Source organism: Anser cygnoides, chromosome 2 (assembly GCF_040182565.1).
Source record: "Anser cygnoides isolate HZ-2024a breed goose chromosome 2, Taihu_goose_T2T_genome, whole genome shotgun sequence".
Classification (NCBI taxonomy): Eukaryota; Metazoa; Chordata; class Aves; order Anseriformes; family Anatidae; genus Anser; species Anser cygnoides.
This window is the reverse complement of record NC_089874.1, coordinates 18,452,759-18,479,593: the sequence shown is the minus strand read 5'-3', so window position 1 is coordinate 18,479,593 and position 26,835 is coordinate 18,452,759. Positions and strand designations below refer to the sequence as shown.

The window sequence follows — 26,835 nt, the reverse complement described above, 5'->3', positions numbered from 1 at the left end:
TTCTTTTATTTCAGTGAATCTTTCTACATGCTGTTTTTCTTTCAAGAAACAATGACATTGAAGCTATAAAACTCATGTATTTGCTCTTTTTTCATAAGGACCATGTTTGGTATGCTTTTGAGCAGTAAATTGTTCAGCATAGGTTCTCTTTGCACTGTTACTTCCTATCTGTCCTGATAACAAAAAATTACCACAGTGGGTGAGGATCCTGTATTGGCTTTAGCCATTGTTTTTAGACAGTGTATGTATCTGTTCATCATGCCAGCTGAATGACTGGGCTTGCTGAGTGCTGTGTCAGCAAGCTAAGGCTCTCTTCCATGTCTCTAACTCTCCATCTCTAAGTGCTCTTGACTGTTACCTGGTGACCTTAGAAAATCTTTTAATCTCTGACTTCGGAAGTGGTAGTGTGACTAGTGGGACGATGTTTTGGCAAGGGTAATAAAAGCTCAAAACATGTTGAGGTTAAAAGCAAACATCTGAATCCATTTGTCCATATGGCAAATGTGAGCCACATGGCTTCATGAAGTCTCACAGCTGCAGTATCTAGTACGTGAACGGGCACTGGCTGACTTCTCTTCTGGTTTCTGAATATTTTTTCCTCAAATCTTTGTTCTTTAATGAACAGAAACTGGTGTCTAGTATTTAAATAGATTTCAGGAGCTGGTGAAACAAAGGATATCACATTTCCTCATGGATCGCAAATAGGTTTTGTGGCATCCATCAGCAAAATCTCTAAGCATTTTTGTTGAGATTTATGCTGCTAGCATGGTCTAATGCATTATAAAAGCAAAAAGTGAAAATTACGTATATTCTTTAAAAGAATGTGATCCCACTCAAATCAAAAGCCTGAGCATGGCTTTTGGTGTACTGAGCTTCCAGGACAGTGCTTTTGTAGCCCCTTGGCTCTGATCCTTTAAAGATTACTCAATTTAAATAGTGTGCCATTAAAATTTAGTGTGATTGTAAGGGACTTAATGCTGACAAAAGCTTAGAGACAGTAGTCAGCGGAACATCCCAAAGAGCCCTGATGGAAACGGGGATGACATATTCTTAGAATAACCTTCTGGAAAGCCTAAGCAAGCAAAAACATTAAGTGCAGTAATTCTTGCTGTTCAAAGCCTTGGTTCATGATAGACCACATGTAGCTTACAGAAGAGTGGGTAGAAATGGATGTTGGCAGCCTGGGAGAGCACTGTGACTATTGTCCGTCATACAAACACAGGAAGAAAGTTTCAAAAGACCCAAAAGGGAGTCGGGCTTGGACTGAATCTCTGTCAACTTCCACAATGTGCTTGACCACTGGGCAAAGGAGTAGTTCAAATACGTCTACATGGAAATGGGGAAATGAGAACAGTTTTCACCAACACAATTCTGCCTCTGCAGCCTTCCTAGCTAGCTGCCACATGCCAGCTCCCACCGTGATGTGTTTGAAGTGGTGCTTTCTTGGTTGATAGCTAGCCAAATGCCTCAGCTGCTCATACAAATGGTTCAGTGCAAATCAATGAGGTTTTCTAGACACAAGCAGTTAATATTTCAACAAGCAACTGCAGATAAAATTGCTGTGTCAGTTTTCATGGCAGAGAGAGCTGTTGCCCTTGTTCAGAAAATTGTGTGCCTGGAAAGTTTTCAGACCTTCCCATTTCAATCATCTGAAAATTTCTGCTTTCAGATCCATTTTGAAATGTTCAGAGTCCCTGCATGTCTGTGTTTTTTTGGCTTTGTTTTTCTAGTTTGGAAGAATCAAAGATGAAACAGGATGGTTTCTACCCCCCTGGCAAACCGCAGGCGGCAGGTTAATGCTTCAGACTTCACTCTGGTCATGTTAGAATAAGAGGTCATTACTAAAATCCAGGTCTTTCTGAGCAACTTCTTGCTGGATGCTCGATTTACACAAGCATGTTCATGGGTGTGTGGATGTAATTTATTTTTCCATCTGATCTTCCAAGAGGCAGGCCTTTTGCTGCATGCAGAATTCATCAGATTCCCAGAAAATGTCTACCTTGAAACACGTTCAGTCCTACAGCAGTGAAAAAAGCAGATGAAATTTTGCACCCTGGTTTGATTCAACAAGCAATCTTTTTTTTTTTTTTTTTTTTTAAGAAATAGCTTGATTCTGCTGCAAAAACCCACCATCCATCCAACAAACAAACATTGCAGTGAAGCACAGCAGCTTCCCCTAGCTCGCTCTGTCTCAGCTCACATCTGCCATTTTTGCCCCCGCTCTCCTAACTACGTCTGTGTCACCCAGAGGACCTAGTCCTGGGCTTTTGGCCAATATCCTGGGCTTGAATCCCCACATAGAAAAGCATTTACTTAGGAAAATAATATCATGTGGCAGCCGGTAGTCACAATACTACCTCTACTGCCAGAATGTAGTGACTCTAAATGAGGCTGTGGCAGATGGCCGAAAATGTTTCAGCGTTTTCTTTCTCTAGATCAGGATTATGCAATTAATTTGTACTACAGTCCATGGTGGTGTTTTGCAGGTTCTGGTCAAGCAGGTGGGATGCATCGTCTCTAGCTTTGCTGGACCAAGCAGGGTCTGGACGTAGGGGAAAGGCAGTGCACAACAAGTCCCTGGGACGGTGGGCTCCTGGTGATGCCGGCAGAGCGGGAAGGAGCATGGGATCGTCCCCACAAGGGACAACATCTGTTAAAAGCAGCAGAAATGTACTCCTGGTTCACACTGTGTCCGAGTCCACCATCTGAGCTGTAGCATCTGTCTAGGTGACATCCAGATGCTACGGTTTGCATACGCATGATTCTCAGCACCAAGGCTGAGAATTCAGCCTAAGAGCGTGACAGATCTTTTTACCCATCTCTTGGATTAACAAATTGAAAGCTTTTCTTGTAACATTTAAATGAGCTGGGGTAGGGAGAATGGAGAACAGGTAGCGTCATGTGTGCACAAATGTAAGTTACAAGCACAGCTGAAAGATGGAAGATCTGTTAGCTGGAAGCTGGCCTGGGCAGCATTGAGAGGAGAATACAGATGGGTTGTCTGGGAGGAATCGTAGAGACAGGTAGGCAGCAGCCTGGGTTGCACATTAGTGCCTTGATAGTGAGATGGAAAACAAACAAACAAACAAACAAAAACCACAAAAAGGAAATAAGTGAAATACTTAAGAAGAAAGCAGCAATGAATTTTGAAGAAAGAAGGTGTGGCTGGAGTACTGAGGGAAGAGCAGGAGCATCCGTTGGGAAGCAGAGGGATGTGAAACAGAACTCAGTCAGTAGGACCTTCCTGTTGTTGCAATTGGAGAAATCTATAAGTGAACAAAAATGTTATTCTTGTTCAGAAAGTGTTGATGTATAGACAGATTTGGTATGGCTCAGTGAAAACATATGGGGAAGAAGAGGAAAAAGTCAAATATGACATTGAGATATTGGGGTTTCAGACAAGGAGAGGCTAGTGCAGTCATTTTTGACAGAAAGTGGTTGAGAGAGAAAAAAGAGCAGCTCACTTTTTGCTAGGTTTATTAGAAGGAGGAACTTTGAAGTGTAACCTAGTAAATACAGTCCATCAAACCAGAATTAGGCCAGCTGCCTATTACTGGAATAGCTCAAGGAAAACGTCCTTGTCTGTTCTCTTATCTTCTCCGGGTACATGTTTTCACTCAGTTAAGAAAAGTCAGAGGAATTGCATTTAAAAGTGTTGTCACTTCACAGTCTGTCACAGGGCTTTTGCCAGCTCCCTTCAAAAGGAGCTGGTGCCTAGAACTGTGCCAGCTGGTTGATCTGATCATCTTGTCACTTTACTAGAAAATCTAAATATACAGCAGGACGAACTGAAATATGTCTGCTGTCCTGTTTTGCAACTATTCTGCATTTGATTGGAGATCTAGTTTCGCATTAAAGAGGTACTGAAGCTCTCTCTATCTTTCTGTTCTATAGGTTGTCATTTTGTATTTTGAGCCAAGTGTATTTCGCTGTGTTCTCCTAAGATGGGTTCGTCTTCTGGGCTTTGCCACTGTTTATGGAACTGTGACGCTCAAGCTACACAGGTATTTCACATGTTATTAATTTCCGTCTCTGTGGGAGTATGTGCAATCTGTGTGGGTACTTAGATTGAAGAGCTGCAAAGATTACCATAAACAAGCGCCGTTTCTGATTTTTGAACCACTGTGTATTTCTCCACGCTATTCCTGCTGCAACTGCATGCTCCTAATCCCAGTAGAGAGCTGCAGGATTTGACAAAGAATATGTACATCAACTGTAAAATTGTGCAAGAGCCTCTTTTCAAAGAAGGTGAATATATTCTACTTGAATGTAAGACAAAGTAAAATGTCTAAGCTTTCCATTTAAAGTGTTCATAGAGATACTCTATGTTTCTAAGTGTTTAAATACAGTGTTGGTGGGTGAAATAGAATACGTTATGGTGAATATACATACTCTGATTTCTTACGGCTCATAAGTCAAGGGCTGCTTTCTTCAGGCAATCACAGCTGACAGGCTGCACACTCACGAACATCGGTGCCTGCCAGAAAAAATGTGTGGGAAATTCTGGGTTACGCTGGGGGAGGTTCCACTGGGTTGGCAATGCATTCAAATGCGATTCAGCCATTAAGATTCAGAGTTCCAGCTTAAAATCCCACTTCTGCAGTCCATTTAAAAAGTGAAGCCTTTCCTGGATAAAATCCTAATGCTTTTCCCTCTAATTTTCCATGGAAAAAACCTACTGATACATTCCTTAAGTATTTTTGTAGAAGTAAAGAGAAATACAATATGCATCTATTGGTACTTAAACACCTTGGAGGAAGTAAGCTTGCTCGTCTTTTTATCTTAGTTTCATAACAGTGTTGGCATGTTAGATAAGTAAGCTTCAATATTATGCTCATAACTGAAAGAGGACTAAGAATATCTTGCTCATGGTGCACAACTGACTTGTCACATTTTAGGTGGAAACCCCTGCTATCCCGTTGGACTAGGGCCTCTTCTTGCATTTGTGTTCCTGGTTTCAAGTGTATGCTTTGGCTGGTAAACTCTGACTATATAACACTATGTCTGGCCACATCTTCTCATTGAAATTCATCCAGAAAATCCCACACACTCATGGTATTTTCCAGGATGAACAGCTTCTGATGCAAAAAAGAATAACTAGAACACTATAGAAAAGATATGACAGAACTGGTGATTTGCTTGGATGATTCATTATCTATAGCTCACATATAGACAGAAACAGTCTTAAGACCACGGAAGACTCCTATCATAACTGCAGTTCTGCTAACCTAGCAGGTTGTTTATATTATTTTACATAATGTGAGGAAGCAGTGTCCTAACAGGGTAGTTGATCTTCTGCTTATATAAAGTGAGAAAAGGCTGGAAAATTCAGCAGAAAATTTTGCACTTGTGGTTTGTTCATTCAGCTCTTTGGTGTTACTTGGCACCTGTGCTGACAGGCTCAGTAAATGGGACAACGACTGAATAAGAAACCAAGAATGAACTACATCCTCATACTTGATCAGTGCCGTACAATGAAGGCTAACAGCAGGCTAGGCTGTATCAAGGGAGTCCAGCCAGTAGATTGAGGGAAGTGATTACTCCCCTTTACTTGGCATGCCTTAGGCCATATCCACAATTCTGGGTCCAGTTCTGGTCTCTCCCAAGGCATCAGTGAACTTGAGTGAGTTCAGTGAAGGACCACCGGGATGGTCAGGACTTGGAGCACTTGCTGTGCAAGGAGAGGCTGAGGGAACAGGGCTTGTTCAGCCCGGAGAAGAGATGACTTTGGAACAACATAACAGCAGCTAGCTAACACCTACAAGGAGTTTACTGAGAAAATAAAGCCATGCTCTTTACAGTGATGTATGTTGGGACAACAAAAGACAATGATAAATTGAAATGGGAGCTTTCAACTTTATACGGTATTATCCTCAGGCTCAACTTTATCCAAGGAAAACGTTTTCACCATGAGGGTAATTAAGCAGTGGAACTAGTTGCCAGTGAGGCTGTGAACATCCATACTTGGAGATTTTAAGGCCCAGTTTGATAAAGCCCTGAGTAAAAAGCACTGGTTTGAATTCAGTGTTAACCTTGCTTTTAGTACTGAATGACCTCGTGGGACCATTTCCAATCTGATTGATTCTACATTTCTATATGAAACATGAAAAGAAAATAAATATTTCATGTAAACATTAAAAGAAAATAAATATTTCATGTATTAATCTAGAATTACTTTCTCTAAGAATCTTTGTTTTCCACTAAGGTTTCATGATCATTCTTTTCCTTTCTTCTTTATTTCCTTTTCATTCTTTACATTCATGATACTTTATTTTAGTACTAAAGATATCACTCAGGGAGTGTGCCTTGCAAAAGACTGAGTCAAGTTAGATATGTTTTATTGTATATATTCGCAACAATTATGCTAATTAAGAACAATATGATGCTAGTAGAAATTCAGTAGAAATTTTTGACACATCTAATTTAATCCGCAGTCACCACAGGGCTGAAGAATTGCTTATTACAGACACCACAAATACTCATGACAAGCACTGATTCCCTCCTGCAGATAGCCTGTGTCTTGCCTGGGGGAAAAACTGGATGCTAGCAAGGAACTGGTGATTTTTCTAAGTTTAATGGAAATGCCAGTGTTGCGTATAAGCAGCTATTAATGATAACTAGAAAGTCTAAAGCTGTATTTCTCAACAAATGAGGTGCTTTGAATAGCACTGGAGCATGAAGGTTAGTTATCCAAAGCCAGGTGGGAGGCATTGGAAACTCTTGTTTTGTGGTTTTCTTTTCCCTTGGCTCCCCACTTCCCAAGGAGGGCTTTGAGGTTTTATTAGGGTCAGACAACAAGGAAAAATCAGGAAAGTAGCCAAGGTCAGATACTTAAGGAAGAGTAAAAGAACAGGGAAATCATGTACTGATTCATTCTTTGAACACCCATCACAGTCAATTTCTAAAGTGCCTCATCTTAAATTGCCTCTTTCTTATTCATTGTGCATTTTTAAAATAATGAGCTGATGTTTATGGGGGTGGGAGGGTCGGGGTAAGCAAATTAGGTTAATTTAAGAAATCTAACTGTAGAGCAATGAACATAAGACTCAGTACTTTACGTAGCAATGAATTCCTCAAAGTAATTCTCTCAAGAAATAATGATGTTTCAAATCTAACCTTTTGGGCTTAAAAGAGCTGCTGATTCTGTATTTTTCAGTATATTGCTCTGACTGAAGACTCTTTGTGTCCCTTTTCAAGCCCTATATTTTGTAAACAGGTTATCTCCTTATCTTTAATATTTTATGAGCTTCTGCCATCTTGGTTGCAGGATTAATACAGAATCCTTAATTCTGGATTAAAGCATAAGAATGGAAGAAAGCTATAGGTAAATGCATACAACAGATGTATATGTATGTGTGTGTATGTATGTGTTTGTGTTTACACCTAGGACAGCTTATAGACATGTTAGGAGAGTGATGAGTTACAGACTCTCCTTCCTTTAGGCTGTCAGTTCCAAGTCTAGGAATGGGATCTCCAGTTCTTGGCAGCCTCCTTTTCTTATAATACTAAGAGCAAAAGAGGAGAGTGAGGAAGTGAGGAGAGTAAGAAGGTGTGGAGAAGGTAATGTTCCAGGTAGAGAAAACAAGATGATGGCATAAAGTGGCTTTTTTATTGGTTGGGACGGGGGCATTAGTGAGGGGATAGGAAGATGTAACTCTGTGAGGCAATTCTGCACTTCGTCTAAAAGCTGTGCTAAGATGACATTGCTGTGCCTTGCTGTCTGGTGCAGTGTGACACTTCTAAGGCATCTGAGCAAGCGGTGGCCCTTCCTACAGATCTTTGCAGGTGATAACGGAAGGAGAGGGAAGAGTGTGAGCGGTGGGCAGTGCGTGTCATGTGTCATGGTTCGGTATCTTACAGGAGAGGAAACTCATGCTAGCAGAGAAACCAAGAAAGATGTCAGGCTGCTTTTTTTGAAGCACTTGGGAGGAGGTGTGTGTTGATTGTGAGAACAGGAAAGAAGGGGAGGAGGACATGGCGAAACCTCCTCTTGTAGCTAGGTGAGAGAAGGAACATACAGATCCCATCTAGAAGAGGCTGGTGGGAATATGGGGCAGAAAGGTACAGACAGTGCTGTGGCAGTTGGAGCCTGTAGGCTTGTTTACAAGGCAAGAAGAGGGATGGTTTAATCAATCTGCAGAGCTGGTTACACTGCAGGGGCTTTCTATAACCATTCTGACCACTCCTATATATCTCTTCATTGGAAGACTATATGTTAACAGCTGAGAAGTTTGATCTCTGTTCTATTTGTGCATCTCTGTTTTGTGAATCCAATTCATGTGATTTTATTATGAAATGCTTGGGGGCAGCTATCCCCATTTATCATATTCCCATTAAATAAATCACAGCATCAGTCAAAAAAGTCAAGTGACTTGTCGCTCTGAACTCCATTTTAAAGACCAACCACCCTGAGACAAACTTACTGTGAACACGATGGGTTCATGTTGTATTCCACGGTTCTTTGTGCTGAAACTTGCTATAAATCTCCCCCAGTCCCTAGAAGGAGAATTTGTCTGCCTCTCTTTCCAAGTGATTTGTGGAACCATCAGCAAATGAGTGATTTACTGTTTCATCCTCCCTATAGTGGACAGCCTGCAGCCTGGGCTACATTTGACCCCAAGACTCATAAACTTTGGAGTACTCCTGTCTTGAGTGAGGTGGCTTTTTATAGGAATCAGGTTTGGATTAAACAGCTAAAAACTCTTGTTAGTTTTGTGCAGTTATGTAGCAGAGGAGTAATCTAGGTTTCCTCATTAACTTTACCTCCTAATAAGGCAAATGAAGCTCAGTGACACCATTTTTCTGTATCTTCCATGCATCCTCGTGGAAGGTTTGATGTGCAGTTTGCCTGGTCTCTGTCTGCATTGTTTTTAGGAGAAGTGAGGGAGTATTTGGTCAGACATGAAGCCACCATCAGTCACTCTTGAAAAGAAGCAGTAAGTGCAGCGTCTGGCACACATTTCTGTGCAGATCCCTGGAGAGAGGCAGATGAAGACATGAAGACGTTTTTCTGGAGAAGGGTGGGATGCTTGGTCTGAAGCCTTGGCTGAACAGCGTAACGTGAACACTGCTTATTATCATTCCTGCTTCAGGAAAAAGGGCAGCTGGACTTTTGAAAATAAACATCCTGCATTGAGAAGATACTGATTTTGTACTGCCAGTTTCTCTTCTAAAGGGAAAATTAACTCAAGAAGCTTCCAAAATTTGCCAGTGGTTGGCAGAGGGACTCACAGCCATGCAGCTTTTGCTGTGGGCTGCTGGAGCTCCATCCCTCTCCAGCCCTCTTGCAGACATCCCTCTTCTGTCTCTCCTCTTCAATTTGTGTTCATGTAAGAGCTCCATAATGCTGCTTCGAATATCAGAGCCAGCAGCACTAATGAATCTATAAGGATTAAAAAAAGAGCCTTCCTGCATTAGTATCACCTCACTCTGAGCTTCGTTTCCTGGTAGTGATGACTCGGGTGGGAGGGAGGCACCTAGTTTTGGCTAAAAGGGAGACATGAGGGAAAAGGAGAGGAATCGGGTACTTTTTTATTTTTATTATGATTTTAATTTAATTAAGAAAAAGTAAATCAGTGAGACCAATACATCTATGTCCTCTTCCATTTTTTTTCCCCACATGTAGCACTTTGTTGCCATATGCATTACCTACCTTTCAAAATGCATTACCTCTCTTTAAAAAAGAAGTAAAGCAGTGCATGGAAAACGTATGTGGATTTTTATGTCACTTGCATTATTTGTAGCTCACGTCAGTGGTTTTTCTTTTATAAGAAAAGAGATAGTTCTAGTCCTATGGAAAGATGTCTTGGGTATGGCAGAAAAAATGGATGTTGCTTAAGATTGGTGGTGTATATGAGGGGAACTTCTAAAGCAGCACCCCGCTAACTGCTGCATCCAATGCCGAAGGAAAAGAGATTTGTTTTATCTCTCAGTTCTGTTTTGAAACCCATTGGCCAAATTCAGCCAAAGATAACAGAGAATAAGAGGTTATACACATGCAATCCTACAAAGCTTTGTGAAAACTGATATTGGGACAGAAAACAGGTCTTCTGAATGGTCCCACAGGGCAGGAGGCTGAAAGGTGCAGTACCAGCAGATACCTCTGGCAGGTGTGCCCCAGCAGTCAGCGCCCCCGTGCTGCCTGGCTGTTAGGGGAAATAAGAGAGAAACGGGGGCTTTGAGGACTGGGGACAGAGTGAAAGGCTGGGAGCTACAGTTTGGCAAGGAAGAAAGGGAGTTGGACTTGCTGCAAAAAGTCTCTGCACACACAGTAAAAATGGAACTAAGTTTCACTAATTAAACTGCCCATGGAAAAATCTGTTTTCTTGTTAGCATGTCTTAACCTTAATCTGCCTGTTTGCTATTTATTTTATGTTATAAATAAAAACAGGGCTTAAAAGTTAAGTAATTCCATATAGCATGCCTGTATGATGCACTTTCAAGATGAAATTCTCATTTTGGTAGTTCTTCTAGATTAAATAACAGAGTCATATGCTGTTTTGTTGTGGCTCTTTTTCCCAATAAAATCTGCATTATTAAAATCCTATTCAGATGTTTTGTATCCCTGCCATTTTCAAGCAATAACTAGCCTTAACTAGACAGTGTAATGGTTGTTTCATATTTCTCATTAAAATGTCTACTTTCATATGTATAAACTAATAAAATGTAGCACAACTGTTATAAAGACACTTGGAGCACAATTAATCTTGATAGAGCACAGCACAGAAATGGGACTAATAAATATTATATTTGAGCAAAAAAATCAGCAACATTTAAAATACATAAGATTATTTGAGCTCTATAATCCTGAAAATATTCTTTGTCCATATTCCTATTAATAATTAATTTATATAAAAAATTGTAGATACAGCTGTACAGCTATACACTTCCATGGGCTGCTTTTTTAAACCACCTTAAGGTAGCGCGCATTCTGCTGTATCTTAATAGGCCAAGTTTGGCTAGGAAAGTTCCAGGAGAAGATGAAGAAAATATTTGTTGTTTTAATATTAAGTTGTCTTGCTATCATGACTAAGAAAAAAAGCAGTGGTTGGGAAGGCCCTCTGCAGTGATCCACAAGTGTCATGAGACCTTTCAGATCTCTTTCGTTTTGATGGCATGAAACAGCCCCATGGCAGACAGTAGGAGAAAGGACTGGTTTTGCACATCAGATTGCATGATGGCAGGAGGGTGTCAGAGCTGGAGCTGAAACACAGCATCTCAGAGACCAGCTGAGTACAGGACCCCATCAGGTGGCAAAGCTTCATGCTGCTGTGCAATACAGCAGCTTCTTCATTCCAGGTAGGCTTGCATGTGCACATTTTTGATACAAGTTCAATAACTCTACAGGCTTTCTTTCTTTTTCCTTCCTTCCTTCCTTCCTTCCTTCCTTCCTTCCTTCCTTCCTTCCTTCCTTCCTTCCTTCCTTCCTTCCTTCCTTCCTTCCTTCCTTCCTTCCTTCCTTCCTTCCTTCCTTCCTTCCTTCCTTCCTTCCTTTTTCTCTTTCATCTTTCTTTCCATGGGAAAGACAGAAGTGGTTGATAAAACAAGGTACCTGCTGTCTGCTGGGTGGGATTATGGCGTGACAGAGAAGCCAGGCATCATTCCGCATTACATGAGCTACAGGATATTTGTGGAGGAGTGTGAAGAGGGAGTTAAGTATATGACTCACGCTCCACACACAGGGCTTTGTCGCAGCTAAGAAGAAGGAGGGATTTGCAGATCACATACGTTGATTGTCAGTGAAAAATCATGACTTCATGGGAGTGCTTCTAGTGGGCTCGTGTCTTATCAGGCAGTAAGCCTGATACTATTCAGCATTTTCAGTAGCAATGCAGAACCAAACACAAAATGATTACTCATAAAATTTGTGGATAACACAAAGCTTGGTGAAACAGTAAATTTTGTTTGAGAAGGGATAGTAATGAAAAACAGTATTTATTGCCTGATACCTTGAGCCTAGTCAAAGAGATACACTTGAATACAGTCAAAAGAAATGATGGTTAGGGACTAGTTAATGAAACCAAATTCAGTTTCAAAAGTTATCAGTAGGGAATTCATTTTGCTGTAGGAGGTGACGTCTTTGAGATTAATACAATTGCCTTACACCCTCTTCCTGAGATGCATTTTTAAGGGAGGTATGCAGTAGATGGATATGATTCAGTAAGCATCTGAGGGCTACTGAAAGTGCTTGATACTGTGAAACCTAATCTGTTGTTTAGATAAGCAAAAAGACTGAGAGATGGCTTCTTGTGTATAAACAAGCAGGGAGAAAAAAAGCAGACATAAAAAACTCTTTAATCTATTGGGCAGAGGCTTAGTAGGATCTGGTGGTAGGAAGCCAAAGCCAGAGAAATTCGAAAACGTAATCTGGCACAGATTTTAAGCAAGGGTGCTTAGCTATTGAAAAATGTAACAAGAAATATGGGGAGTTTTTTGTACTGCTTTCAGATCAAGAATGAATCCTGTCTTGGAAGATATGCTTTACTTAAGTATGACTACAAATTACTCAAGTTTGTGTAGAAAAAATGCAATGATCCGTGTTATACAATGGATCAAGCTATATAATATAGGATTTAGTCCCATACTTGACCTTTTTTTTTTTTTTTTTTTTTTACATATATGCGATAGAAATTATAGCAGCCATATTAGTATGGATGAGTTTAGATGTTTTGTACTGGGAAAACTGGTGCCTGGACTAAATATTCTTAGTTATGAGCTGCTCTTTTCTGGATTATCACGAAGGCCAAAAATTGCCATTATGTGCTTGAAAAAATGAGTCTCTATCTGACCATTGGTAACAAACCATTGGTAACATAAAACCCCATGTTGCCATTTGTGGATGTAATCACTAGATCAATTGAGTTATGCCATGGCAGCTGACTGAGAATGACCTGTTAGCATGACCTAATTGCCAAGCTAAAAGAATAGAAGTGACTTAAATGATCCTGTTTTACTTTGCAGCTGGGGATAATTAAGCAAGTATATAAAATTAATGGCTATTCAGCTGATCGATAGGAAATCATTTAACTATTGTAAGTTAACCTCTTTGGGAGATGTGACCGCTCTTTGGCTCATAAAGCTTGTCAGCATTTTACTGCTAGTCTGTACATTGGTGAGTTATCGCAGAGTTATCATGTATGGGTTAGCCTCATATATGCTTCTCTGAGAGAGAGGCAAGTTTGTCTAAGAACTTCAAATGCAATAATGAGATCATGATCTGAACTGGGAAGGTCAAGACAACGCTGCCTTGGCTGCCTGGAGAAGCTGTGGATGCCCCATCCCTGGAGGTGCCCAAGGCCAGGCTGGATGGGGCTTTGGGCAGCCTGGTCTGGTGGGAGGTGTCCCTGCCCATGGCAGGGGGTTGGAACCGGGTGACCTTTAAAGTCCCTTCCAGCACAAACCATTCTGTGACTCTATGATTCTATATGTTCAGGAACGCATAGACAGTAGGTCCTGAAGAAAGCTTCATTATTTATTAATTCAGTTGCAAGTATCAAGCTATTGAATTCAGAGTTAATCTGTAATCTTTTAAATTAAGAATTACCACAAAATATTTGTATTAAAAAATAAAACTCTCACTATTGGAGATTATTACAGTCCAGTGGACCGGCAGGTTTTACATGGCTTAATGCCACATAAAACCACTGACACATGGAGTCAGCTGAGTTTTGGATTTTCTTGATTTGAGTTCTGCCCCTTTACGTGCACAATGTGAGCCTGTGTACGTAATTGCAATTAGTTCTATATGGTTCAAGCTGCAGCCTCTATGTCTAGCGAAATCTAAAAATAGTAGCAGTTAATAATCGGTGTGAAGTTTTGAATGCCTATTTCTTATGTATGAATTAAATCAGGTAGCAGTGGTGAGTTATGCAGGGACCCCTGGGTCTCTTCCCAGCCATCATCGCTGCTGTGCTCTGGAAGTTAACAGCAGTGCAGTCGTTCTGGTTGAGCCATATTCTGGTCTTGGCCTCTGCAACAGCAACATCTGTTATTTTTCTGAGATCTTCTTGAGCCAAACAATCCCTCTCTCCCTTACTGAGATTTTAAGGAGATGCCAACCATTCCTCCTGGGTGTTCCTAGGGAAGTTTAAAACTTCGTGTGAGTGCAGGGCTGGTGGTGGCGAAGCCCCTGCTGTTTGCAGCCTTTGCCTCCTAGCGTCTGTTTGCAGAGTTGTTATGAAGTGGCAGCTAGTTTGCGACTACAGATCTTGCTAGACTTTTTGTTTCTCCTTGCCTATCTTTTTATCTATCTATCCATTAGACCCCTCTGCCTCTGGCATCAACTTTCAGCAGTGCAGGCGTGCTTGTTTTCAGTTTTCTGTTGTACAGAACATCAGATGGTGGCAGCCAGGGATGCGTGGGTCCTGCCTTGTTGCTCTGTGTGGTCCAGGGTCTTTTCTCTGATGTGTTTTTCAACATTAATTTGACATGATTTTCTACTGTTCAATTATGAATAAAGCAAAATGCATTAAATATCTGAAATCATACTTCAGTTCAAGCTACATAAATTCATGACCTGTGATAAGGGCCAATGCCTGAAGGTACCACGACTGTTTCACTAGGGCTATTAAAAAACAAGTTGATATGTGTGTAAGTGTGGAATTTTTTGGTACCATTGTCTCACTGAAATAAGGCTAAAAATCTATCAGCTATTTTTCCCAGATATTGTGAAGAAATCTGTGTCCACTTTTTTTGCAAGAGATCTTCTGTCCTTTCGCTTGACTTGTCTGTGTAGCTTTGGTGTATGTGACAAGCTTTTAGAACTTCTTTTCCATGCCACTGTTCATATTTGTTTTATGAAGTTGTGTATTGAACTTTGTATTTCATAGTAGTTTTTATTAAACTGTGTGGTTTTCAGCTCTCCTATGATTTCTTTCAGTCCCTAAATGACCACCATGTATTCCTTCTGACATATTTCTCTGGTACCTCAGAAATCATTCTCTTATTTGCTTTGAACACAACTCCATATAGTGCTGAGAGCCTTCAAACTGATAAAAGGACTGGAATTACACTGTCCCATCCATCCCTTAGTAACAGACTTAATTACTTTATGCAGGATCTTTCCTCAGCAATAGTCTGCCTTCTATCTTAGACTGGACAGACTTCTTTTCTTTTAAATCAGATTAACATAATCCAGCTCTGGACTTTGTTTCTCTGGACTTTTCCAAACGCTTTGGAGAATATGGCTGCAATGACCAAATCTCGTCCAAGTTTTTATTCAATTTGCAAATCACACTTCACTAGTTGAGAAAATTGCCTCGATATTGCTCTGAGAACCTTGTAGGTGGTGACTGTCAAACTCTTTTTAGAAATAGCAATTGATGGCTTCTGGTGAGTATCAACACTGTCCTCTGATGAATAAAAACCTATTACATCCATGAAAAGTATACATTGGCCATTTTACCATTCGAATGTATTAAAATTCAGGGTTCTGTAGGGACATATATTGTGTAATGTACAGTTTTGTCTGTGACTCAGTCTTTTGTAAGAAAACTTTGTCAGTGCCTTCTCCTCAAAAACAGTGGCTAGTGCTCCATTCATTTTGTATGCTTTCTGTGATGATTCCTTGGGGAATGAACAAACTCTTACAGTTTTTCACATTCTTTATTGAGATTTGCACTCACATCAGGATCACTGACATGGGCAAGAGATGAGCTACAAAATCCTTGTTCACCATTCTGTCTCTTTTCATATCCTTTTCTCATTTGCAGGATGGGAAACATGGTGGTGACAGCCATTGTCTATTTATACTCCTCTTTGAACTTTGCTCTTGGGCTTGCTCTTTCTCTTACCTTGTTTTTTGCCCAGAACCCCTAGCTCTCATCAAAGACACTGAGAACCTCAGAAAACTGTTCTTCAGTTTTCCTGTACCAAAATGACACTTACATAGTTTAATGGTCTTTGTGCTAACAAACCACTTGTTTGGTTTGGACTGAAAATGTAGGCATGGTGGCATTGCTCGCCTGGAGCTGGTGGACTTAAGCCTTTCTTCAACCACAAGTCACTATCTCGTCTAGTGCCATTAGGTACAACGTAGTGTTGATTGCAGATAGTCTGGGACCTCCAGATGCCTTTTTGTGACACATTTTTTTGATAGTGTTTTATATTTTGTACATGATGAACCACTACCTATCTCAAGATTTGTTTAGGTGATTTATTTGCTAGACAAATCTTAGTGGCTTTTCAAAGGGCTAATTCTGGGATCCCAGTGATTCCCATCTGAGTTTTTTCTATCATATGTCAGCCACAACCAGGTCTATTACCCAGCTAGTCCACCTCAAATAACAAGACCAATTATTCACTAGGGATAGCGCAAACTCTCTTATTCCTGCATCCTTTTGGGTGTCTGTTTAAAATATCAGTGTTTCTCTATTAGGAAAAAAGTCACATATTTTAAAATTTCAGTGTAACAATTTCGTAGCTGGCTTGTTATTGTCCCTGCCTGCTGCTTGCTCCTCGGTGCTCCTGGCTGCATTTGCCATTTGTCTGGGTGCAAAGGGTTTGCCAATTCCAACCACAGGAACCATGGAATGGCTAAACTACTTAGAATCATAGGATCATTCAGGTTGGAAAAGACCTTTGAGATCATCTAGTTCAACCTTTAACCTAAAGGTTGAAGTCCACCACTAAGCCATGCTACTAAATTCTACAGAAACCATACAGAACCAAAATCTGCTTTATTCAGAGGGTACAAACCAATCAGCATCACACAGCGCGAGTGGCACAACTGCCAGTTCCAGGCACTTTCTGCTAGATCTTCCTAAGGGGCAGTTTCCCACAAGCACATTCTTAAAAGGACTTGCTTAGGAGCTAAAATGCTTTGTATCTGTTGAACCTGCACCCCAGGGACTGTATAAACTTTCTGGAACAACCAAACCCATACCCTTTTAGACTCCATCTGTGAGTCTTTTTATAAGTAAAAAGGTGGAATTTACAAACCAAGTCAGTGAACTTGGTAGTTGTTTTCTATACCTTGTTACTGGAAGTACAGGGATTATATTAAAGCCACTGAGAGAGATCATCCTGCAAACCCAACTACTACTATTTATTCCAAATCCCAAAAGTGTTCCCTGTGTGGGTTCCTAACATCTATAATGAGTATAGGATGGTCACAAATAGCATAATTGAGTGACCTGAAGGGTACTGAAAATCAAAATTAGAAAGGCAGATTTTGTACCTATCTTCTCAGAAAGCAAGGAGCCTTTGAGCTTAGCTGTTTTCTAGCTCGTTGCAGCCTGCGTGCAGGTCAAGCAGTCAGATGTAGGAAGAACTGGCAGCCTGCCCTGCCCTGGAAAGCCTCAGGTCTGCCATCATGCATCTGCATTACCATGCAAAGTCACAATCATCAATGTCATTTACAAGACTTGTCAGAAGGAATACAGAAACCAAATGATGCATCCCAAGACTATTTTAAGTAAAAACACATTTTCTCTTCCCTTTTGTCTCTTCAGTTAGACTGTGCTGATTTCTTTTATCTTCTTCATGGTACATGAAGAAGAACATTTAAGCTGTTTTCTATATTCAGGAGTCCAAATCTGTTTCTTTTGTGATTAGCTCTTGTTCCATGCTTGTCACTAAGTCTGAATTTGGGTCAATATCTGACTATTAATTAGAAAGAAATCTTTTTAATTTCCCCCCTTTTTTTTCCTCCCTTTTTTTTTTTTTTGAGGGTGTGTTATTTAGTTGTGAAGAAAAGTCACTGCCGTGGCATTTCTTAGCACTCTGATATCTCTCTGTTTGGAGTATTTCTATTTAAGCAACTTCTCCTTAAAAATAATCACAATTATCCACACTTTTCTAATATGTATGTGACCTCAGAGGGGAGCTGGGACTCTTTCTGCTTGCTTCATCTTCACAGTTTTTACTGAGCTTCCAGCTTACTGTGTTTTCTACTAATTTTGTTGTCAGTAGGGTTTCATTGCTGTATGAGGTTAGATTACGTGGGTCTACAAGGATGATCTTTTACTTTGGATTTTTGGTGAGAATCTCAATGTTTTTCATCAATCTGATAGCAACAAAACTTTCCTCTTTCTTCCTGATTTATTTATTTATTTATTTAGATTAGCTCCCCTCTGTCTTTTGCAACACTCTTTCAGAACAGAAAAATTATTTTAATTTAGATTATCTTAAAATAGCCACATTATTCTAGTTTGGCTTTGAACCTTTGGCGACTAAGACTTTGACCGTAAGTTAAATGGTCTGTGACATTATGTAAAACCTTTCATGACTGTGTTAGGACATGGATATATCAAGCCTTTGTTTTCATATTGAGGACAAGGTAGACTGACTTGCCAATGTTTAGATCCAGAGAACTCCACATAGCCAGTTACAATACAGCCCCAGTGTTAGTGTCCACAACAGCTACCGTCAGATGTTTTTTTGCTGATCGATGCAAAACTGGAGCGGTTTGATGTTTAATTGAAGTTCATTCCCATGGTATCTGAATATCAGAAAAATTGTAGTTTTCCCTTTGAGTGAAGTACACTGAGAGTTTTAACTTTGTCTTCAGTATGACAATTGTGCTAGCAAAAATTCACAAAGCTGAGTGCTTTAAACTGTACTCTGAAATTTGTATTTCAGCATACGTATAAATGATCTACTAGTCAGGGGTGCTGAGTGCCTCACATTTCTCAGTGAAAGCAACAGCAGAGAGAAGTTTTAGGAGAAAATGTTTTCATCAAAAGCAAGCCAATACAAGGACAAATGTCTCCAAGCGGTTTCTGACCCAAACCCTGAGTATTACCTTTGGCTCATTTCCATCGTGCTGGGGAAGTCAACTGGCAGGTTAAGTTAATGAACAGGAAAAATAGACTGCTGTGCTGCAGAAATAAGAGAAACAGCCTCCAGGTCATCTCCCTGTACCTGTTGGCATTCACTAGTTTATGATCAAGTATGCTTCTGTCACTTTTTTCATTATCTTATGGTGAACATGAGGCAACCCTTTACAGAATTCAGCTTGTTAGATGATGACACTTCCTCCTGTGCTTCTGAGAGGAAGCATAGAAGATGAGAGTTAGTGTTTCTTACAGTTCACTTTTTGAACTTGAACATTTCATTTCGGAATGACAAATAAACAAAATGTTTCATTACTTATTCATATTTACTGAAGTTGTATGTTGCATTGATATATGTAACCTTGCAGGGGAGCGTGAGTTTTGCTTTGCCCTCTTCTTTAGAATGGATGATGGTATTGTCCAATAATAAATTTTGAAAATAAAAATGAAAAGGTGTATTTTAATGGGCCCTGGAGATCAGAATTTATGATATTTTGTGGAATATTCAGTCAAAGCTCTGAAGTTCATAGAACAAGTTACACAAAAAAGCTTCTCATCCGAATATATTAGAGCATACTAAATCTTAAGGTCTCAGTAAAAAGCTTGTTGCAGAAAGCTTACTAAGAAAATATTAGTGACTGCTGAGTTTCTTCCACCCATCTATGCAACTGTATACTAACTACACAAAGATTACAGAATCACAGAACAGTTGAGATTGGCAAGGACCTCTGGAGGTCTTCTACTCCAACCCTCCTGCTCAGAACAGGCTCAGCTAAGAGCAGGTTGCTCGGGGACATGTACAGTCAGGTTCTGAATATCTCCAAGGATGGAGACTCCACAGCTCTCTCGGCAACCTAGTGTTTGACCACATTCACAGAAAGTAAATTTTTTCTTATGTCTAAATGGAATTTAGGGGGTCTACAAGAAAGCTGGAGCAGGACTCTTTATCAGGGATTGTAGTGATAGGGCAAGGGGTAACAGCTTTAAACTGAAAGAGGGTAGATTTAGATTAGATATTAGGAAGAAATTCTTTACTGTAAAGGCAGTGAGGCACTGAAACAGCTTGTGTAGAGAAGCTGTGGATGCCCCATCCCTGGAAGTGTTCAAAGCCAGGCTGGATGGGGCTTTGAGCAACCTGGTCTGGTGGGAGGTGTCGCTGCCCATGGCAGGGGGTTGGAACTGGGTGGTCTTTAAGATCCCTTCCCAGACAATTCTATGATTCTGTGAATTTCCTGTTGGTATTTCAGTTTGTGCTTATTGCCTCTTGTCCTGTCACAGGGCACCACTAAGAAGAGCCTGGTTCCATTTTCTTTAATCCCTCCCATCAGGCACTTATGTGCTTTGATAAGATCCCCCTGAGCCAGGATGAACAGTCCCATATGCTCAAGTCCTTTAATCATCTTACCGGCCCTTTGCTGGACTCTGATCCAGTATGTCCATGTCTCTCCTGTACTGGGAGCTCATGGCTGGGCACAGCACTCTAGACATGACAACAGTGCCAAGTAGAGGGATAGGACCACCTCCCTCAAATTGCTGGCCATACTCTGCCCAGCATAGCCAAGGAGGCTGCTGGCCTTCTTTTCATTGAGGGCACACTGCTGGTTCATGGTCAGTTGGGCACCTGCCAATATCCCCAGGTCTTCTTCTACAAAGCTGCATTCCAGCAAGTCAGAATGTACTGCTGCTTGGGGTTATTCTCTCCCACGTGCAGGACATGGCATTTGTCTTTGTCAAACCTTGAGATTCCTGTTTGCTCATTTCTCCAGCCTGTTTTTATCCCCCTAAATGGCAGTACAATCATTTGGTCTCAGCCACTCCTCCCAGCTTTGTGTCAACTACAGACTTGCTGATGGTGTGCTCTGCTCTGTTGTCCGGGTTGTTAAAGAAAAGGTTACAGTGCTGGCCATGGTATTGACTCCTGGGGTACACCAGTAGTGACTGGCCTCTACCTGGACTTCTTGATACTAATCACAGCCCTTTCAGCCTGGCAGTTGAACTCACTATTTAGCCTGTATTTAATCAACTTGTCTATGAAGATGTTACAGAAAGCCTTCTTGAGTCAAGACAAACAACATCCACTGTTCTTCCCTCATCCAGCAAGACAGCCATCTCCTTGCAGAAGGCTATCAGGTTGATCAGGCACAATTTCATCTTCCTAAGTCTGTGCTAACTGCTCCCAATCACCTTCTGTTCCTTCTTGTGTTTGGAAACGGTGTCCAGGAGGATCTTTTTTTCTATCATCTTCCCAGGGATAAGGTTAAGTTGACCAGTCTGTATTCCCAGGGATCCTCCTTCTTGCCTTTCTTGAAGGACAGAGTGACATTTGCTTTTTTTCCAGTCCTTAGGAACCTCTTCCAGTCACCACAACCTGTTAAAGTATTGAGAGTGGCCTCACAATGACAACAGTGACATTCTGTCATGTTGCATGCATGGACTTCAGTATGTCTAGTTCGATTAAATATACCTTAACCTGATTCCTCTCCACCAAGGTTAAATCTTTCTTACTGTGGGCTTTCCCACCAGTCTTGGGCACCCAGGGTTCCTCAAAGCAAGTCCTACTAGTAAAGACTGAGGCGAAGAAAGTGGTGAGTATTTCAGTCCTTTCCATGTCACTACCAGGTGTTTGCCCTGTTCAGCAGTGGGCCTGCATTTTCTCTAGTCTTCTTTTTGCTGCTGATACACCTGTACAAGTCTTTCTTGTTGCCCTTCATGTCCCTTGCCAGATTCAACTACAGATGGGTTTTGGCTTCCCTAATCCCATTGCTACATGCTCAAACAGTGTCTTTGTATTTTCCTTGGGTAACCTGGGTCCTTCTTCTACTTCTTGTACACTTCCTTTTTCTGAGTTTAGTCAGGAGCTCCTTGTTCATCCATGCAGGCCTCTTGCCACCTTTGCTTGATTTCCTGCACATTGATATGATACCTTCCTGAGCTTGGAGGAGCTTGAAATTTTGTCCCCGTCTCTCAAGATCCTGAACTCCACCACTCATGGTCACTTCAGCAAAGGTTGTCCCTGACCTTCATGGCCCCAGCAGTTCTTCCTTGTCTGTATGAGGTCCAGCAGAGTGCCTTCCTTCCTTGGCTTCTCAGTCACCTGTGTCAAGAAGTTATCATCAGCGTGTTCCAGAGACCTCCTAGATTGGCTAGGCCCTCTTATGTTGCCCTTCGAGCAGGTCGCTGAAGACCCCATGAAGACCAGGACTTGCAAACACAAAGCTTCCCCCAGTTGTCTGAAGAAGGCCTCATCTACTTCTTCCTGATTAGGTGGTCTGTAGCAGATACCCACTGAAGTGTCACCCACATTGGTGTTCCTGACCCATAAGCTATGTTCTGAGTCATCAGCAGTCATTTTTAAGGACACCATTAACAATGGCTAATTCAGGAAGCAGTTCTAGCTGTTGAGGCACACTCCTAGCAGTATGGTATTATACAGGGCCGGGAAGGCACCAAGTGAGGTTGTTGAGTGTGGGGGGTCGCCCACAGCATGTATTTCTCAATACATGCAGTATATTTAATTGTTTTCACAAATTTTAAATCCAGAGAGGCATTCAGAAACTAGTTTACAAGAAGCTGTAGCTTCCTCAGAAGTGCTCATGATTGACCTAATTAGCATTTTCTTCTGATTGCCACACATATTTGCACATACTGAGAGTAAACATAGTTGAATGAGCACTTACCTGGCAATACAACGTGGAAGTTTATGAAAAGAACAAATTTATTCAGATACTGCTGATACTATACAGCAATTCTGGACTACAGTTCTTTGAATTTCCCTCAATTAGATGTTGTATTTACATGAACCTGTTGTGGTTTAACCCCAGCAGGCAGCTCAGCACCATGCAACCTCTTGCTGACTTCTGTCCAGGTGGAATGATAGGGGAGAAAATCAAAAACATAAAAGTGCAAGAACTCATGGGTTGAGATAAAGACAATTCACCCAGTGAAGCAAAAGCTGCGCACGAGCAGAGCAGAAGGAATCCAGTTGCTGCTTCCCACCGGCAGGCAGGTGTCAGCTGCTCCCAGCAGAGCTGGGCCCATCACGTGTAGTGGTTCTTTGGGAAGACAAACCACATCACCCCGAATGTCCCCCCCTGCCTCCTTCCTTCCCCCAGCTGTTACTGCTGAGCATGCCGCCGTGTGGTGTGGGACATCCCTTTGGCCAGCCTGGGTCACCCGTCCTGGCTGTGTCCCCTCTCAGCTGGCAGGGCAGCAGCTAAAAACACCGGTGCGTGATTACCAGTATTTTATTAAAAAATCTGAAACAGAGCATCATATGAGTCTCTATGAAGAAAATTAACTCTATCCTAGCCAAAACTAAAACAGAAACATTGGAAAAAGAACATCCATAGTGTAATTTATCTCCTCCAGAATGTGAATTTAACTGATCTGCTTAAATAGTGATAGTGGCAGTCATTAACATGCTGGATTCATAGAGAAATAACATATGGAAAAGCACAGGGATATTCTGCACTGCTGTGTGCTGTGCTGCTTGCACAAGCCAAGCTGAGGCTAATCAGAGCAGAAGATTCCATCCCTCTTCAACAGTTTATCAGATGTCTATTTTATACAGCTGGGGCTTTTTAGTTGCTGTTTTTTTGTTTAGTTATTTGTTCCTTTATTTTAGTATTATAAACAGAAGAGATGCATTCTTCTCATTCTTCTGTATGACTTTGGACAGATTTTCTTTTTTGCTTTAGCTAAGAAACTGCTGTGCACATGCTGATGTTCATTTCTTACACAGTCATCGCTCTACTTGTTCTTCTACCAGTAGGAGTTTTTCAAATACTGGAGTGTGAATGAGGGTGGGTCTAAAAAATTCTATTTTGGTCTGTTTGCCTGTACTGTAGAATTTCCTTTTTTCTAATGTTCTTAGTGAATGCTAAAAGGGAAGCATGAATAAGTTGGGCAATATGGCAGGGAATTTATGTGAGTAGCAGCTTGGCTACCAGCTAATGTCTGTTTGTCCCCTGCATCATCAGCATTCAGAAGAAAAGAGTGGTTTTGAAATAATTAAGGCTTGGAACCTTATTTCATTGTTGCTTTTGAGACATGGGGAATTTACAAATGTAAAATAAGAAGACTACCAATGGAAGGGGAGGGTTGCAGGTAGGGCTGCAACATTTAAAGCCAAATATTTACACCTTTATGTTGAGGCAGATTTATATCTGATGTTGTTCCTGCATCTTAAGTATCACCTATAATCCTAGGAACTGCACATGAAGCTGCTGCAGGAGCCTTTGGCATTTAACTTACGTGTTGGGCTTTTTATTCTATATGAGGTTACTGCTCCTCCATGCCAGCAACTGGGCTCTTCCTCTCCCTGCTGTGGGAGATGCTTAACACAGACAAGAAACTCAAAACCCAGCTGGACAAGGTCCTGAGTAACCTGCTGTAGTGGATGCAGCATCAGTCATGAAGGTTGGATTAGACAATTTCTTAACCTCTCCTTTCACACTTCAACTATTCTGGCATCCTGTGAATTAACCGACCAGAGCAAAAATAACTCCCCAGAGGCCTGATGGGCTTGTGTACTCTTGCCAGTATTTTCATTCCCTTCAGTGTAATCTACTTGCAGAGGACTGTTTTTAATAATAACAATATTTTATCACATGGAAATTTTATCCAAAGAAGTTAGCATTGTTTACAGTCTTGGTTTCCATTGGTGGTGACTCTGCTGTATCTCGTGACAGGTGGAGATGTTCCCAATTTAATCTGTTATAAGAATGGTTTGAATCTTATCTTTTGCAGATAAGCTGAAGAATAAACTTTCCTTTCAAATACACATGAAGGTCTTGGCCATGATACCTGCATGCACAGACCACAAGATAAAGTTAATATTTATTCCACAAGTGGAAGGAGAACATAATGCTGATAAAGAGCTTCATTTTCAATAGAGTTGATATAGAACACTGCTGCCTGTCAATCATATTATAAAATGGTTAACATTGATTTTATTAAAGTGAGCACAAAACCCTCAACAAATATTTTCTAAGTATTACAGATGTGTTTCTTTTGACAGTTTTTGACCAGCTCCCTCCTCAGGCTTTTCTATACCACATTCCATTAATCTCTGTCAGCTTTACACCGTATAATAATCCTGCTATTTGGGTTAGAGAAGGAAATTGTGTCCAGTGGGTGTGATTACTCATTCTTATGCTTCAAAGTATCTAGTAAAATATAGTAGGACAGGCTCTTTTTGTTACATCTGGACTGTTTAACTGCCTGCCGTCATTGTGAATGTATGTAAATGAGAGCAGAGCACAAGGCTGGGCCTTTTAATGTGTTGTCAGGCCTCCTTTTCAGTGTCCTCATTGTGGTTGAAAAGAAATGCTGTTTTGGGTTGTCCTTGTTCGTGGTTACTTAACTGAGAGCTGATATATAAGAACTTTGCATGATTAACTTATATGGGCTAGTAGGAAAAGAGATTTTTTCCAGATATTAACTGTATTAATTTGTGAGAAAAGCATGAATCTTGGAAGTTGCACTCATGTAAACCTCATTAACGTCAGCTGGAAATCAGGAACTTTTCTCTTCAGAAAACCAGGTTTCCATATCTGCATATGATTAACACTGAAGCAATAAAAATGGGAGGATGTCGTGATGAAAAATGTGAACATTTTTAGGGCTTTAGTTGGATGCGTAAAGGTGCGCATGCTCCTGGCCATCCAACATGGAAGCAGCTCTGTGAGCCTCTCTCAGCCAGTTCAAAGTAACTTCCAGCCCTGAAACATTTCGAGAGAAGGAAAGAGAAAGGAAAAAACTATGCTCCAAAAGATAATAGGAGGGCATAAAAAATGCTGATGGGTATAAAGATGGGAGAAGTTCCTGTCCTTTCAGTTGCTGATGTTTGCTTCCTGCATCTTTAATAATGGATTGTCATTTTTAAGTGGTGACTATTAACATAATTTGAGAGACGAAAAGGAAACAAGTGCTTGCAAGTCATGTGAGGAGATAGTTTGGTGCCAAACGATGCTCTGCACAGTGCTTTAGTGAGCACTCCGCAGACACAGCACCTCTCCTGCTCTCTTTCTTTCCACTGGAACTTTTTTGAAGGCAACATACTTAAAACCAAATGTGTTAATGCCAAATCCAGGCAAAGCGAACTTGATCCTTTGTTTTGCTGTTGCCAGCTTTTCATCTTAGAGAGCCAGTTTATTTTGAAAAATATTTCTCTTGAATGTCCTCCAACAATGCAGTTAAACCAACAGTCAGCTACAGCTTTGACTCCACACACCTTCTCTACAGGAATCTCCTCCAAAAAGGCAACGGGAAGACTCAGAAAAATTAAGGTTCTCTCTGACCAGCCAAGGTGACTGACTTTTTAAATGAAAAAGTATAATTAAAAAAAAAATCAGGACAATTAGACAAAATAAGACCAGAAAGAACAGTGTTTATACCTAATTCTTCACTTGTGTACTGTGTCCTTGTGGGGAGATCTAGATTTGATCCAACTTAGTGAATTTTGAACTTGCACCAAGCTCTCCACAGTCTTCACTGGTTCTTGGAAATTTTTTTTTACAGGCTCCCAGGTCTACTCCATCTCTCCTGCTGTCACCCCCTGCTGTCTTTCAGGTCTCTTCCCAAGCTTGCTCAGCAGTTCATTGACAGACAATGAGCAATGTCATTTCCATCAGAGAAGTCTACTGACCTCAACATTTCCTAAATAATTGTATGTTTAGTATCTTACGTGTAAAACTAACACCAGATATGACATACAGCATGAAGATCCTCAAGAAAGTTGCACTAGCTTGAGAAGCTGTCTAAGGAGAAAATAATTCAGCTCCTAAGGGGAAATTAATTTCCATCTGCCCCCGTAAGAAGAGTTTTCAGAGAAGTCATTTGGTCACTGATGACAAACCCAGACTCGGACTCTGTGATTAGATCTTGGAAGTCAACTGGTTTGTTCCTTTAGAGCAGGGATGGGAAACCTTCTCATTGCTGGGGCTGGGGATGCTTCAAACACCTCTATGGGTCTGCACATTAATGGGTTCCCAGCGATGGTAGCCAGTAGCTGCCCCAGTCCATGTGAAACGGAGAGAGAGCCACATCTGGCCTTCAGGCT

At 41.0% G+C, this 26,835-nt stretch overlaps 1 protein-coding gene across 2 annotated transcripts in view; it reads left to right on the top strand.

The window, feature by feature from the left end:
- Window positions 1-26,835, top strand: part of GPR158 (G protein-coupled receptor 158) — a 196,911-nt gene that overhangs the window by 137,907 nt on the left and 32,169 nt on the right. For both annotated transcript variants that reach the window (XM_066991582.1, XM_048048493.2), the window contains exon 6: window positions 3,895-4,004. In XM_066991582.1, coding sequence (XP_066847683.1) covers window positions 3,895-4,004 — 110 coding nt within the window. The remainder of the gene's footprint in view (window positions 1-3,894; window positions 4,005-26,835) is intronic.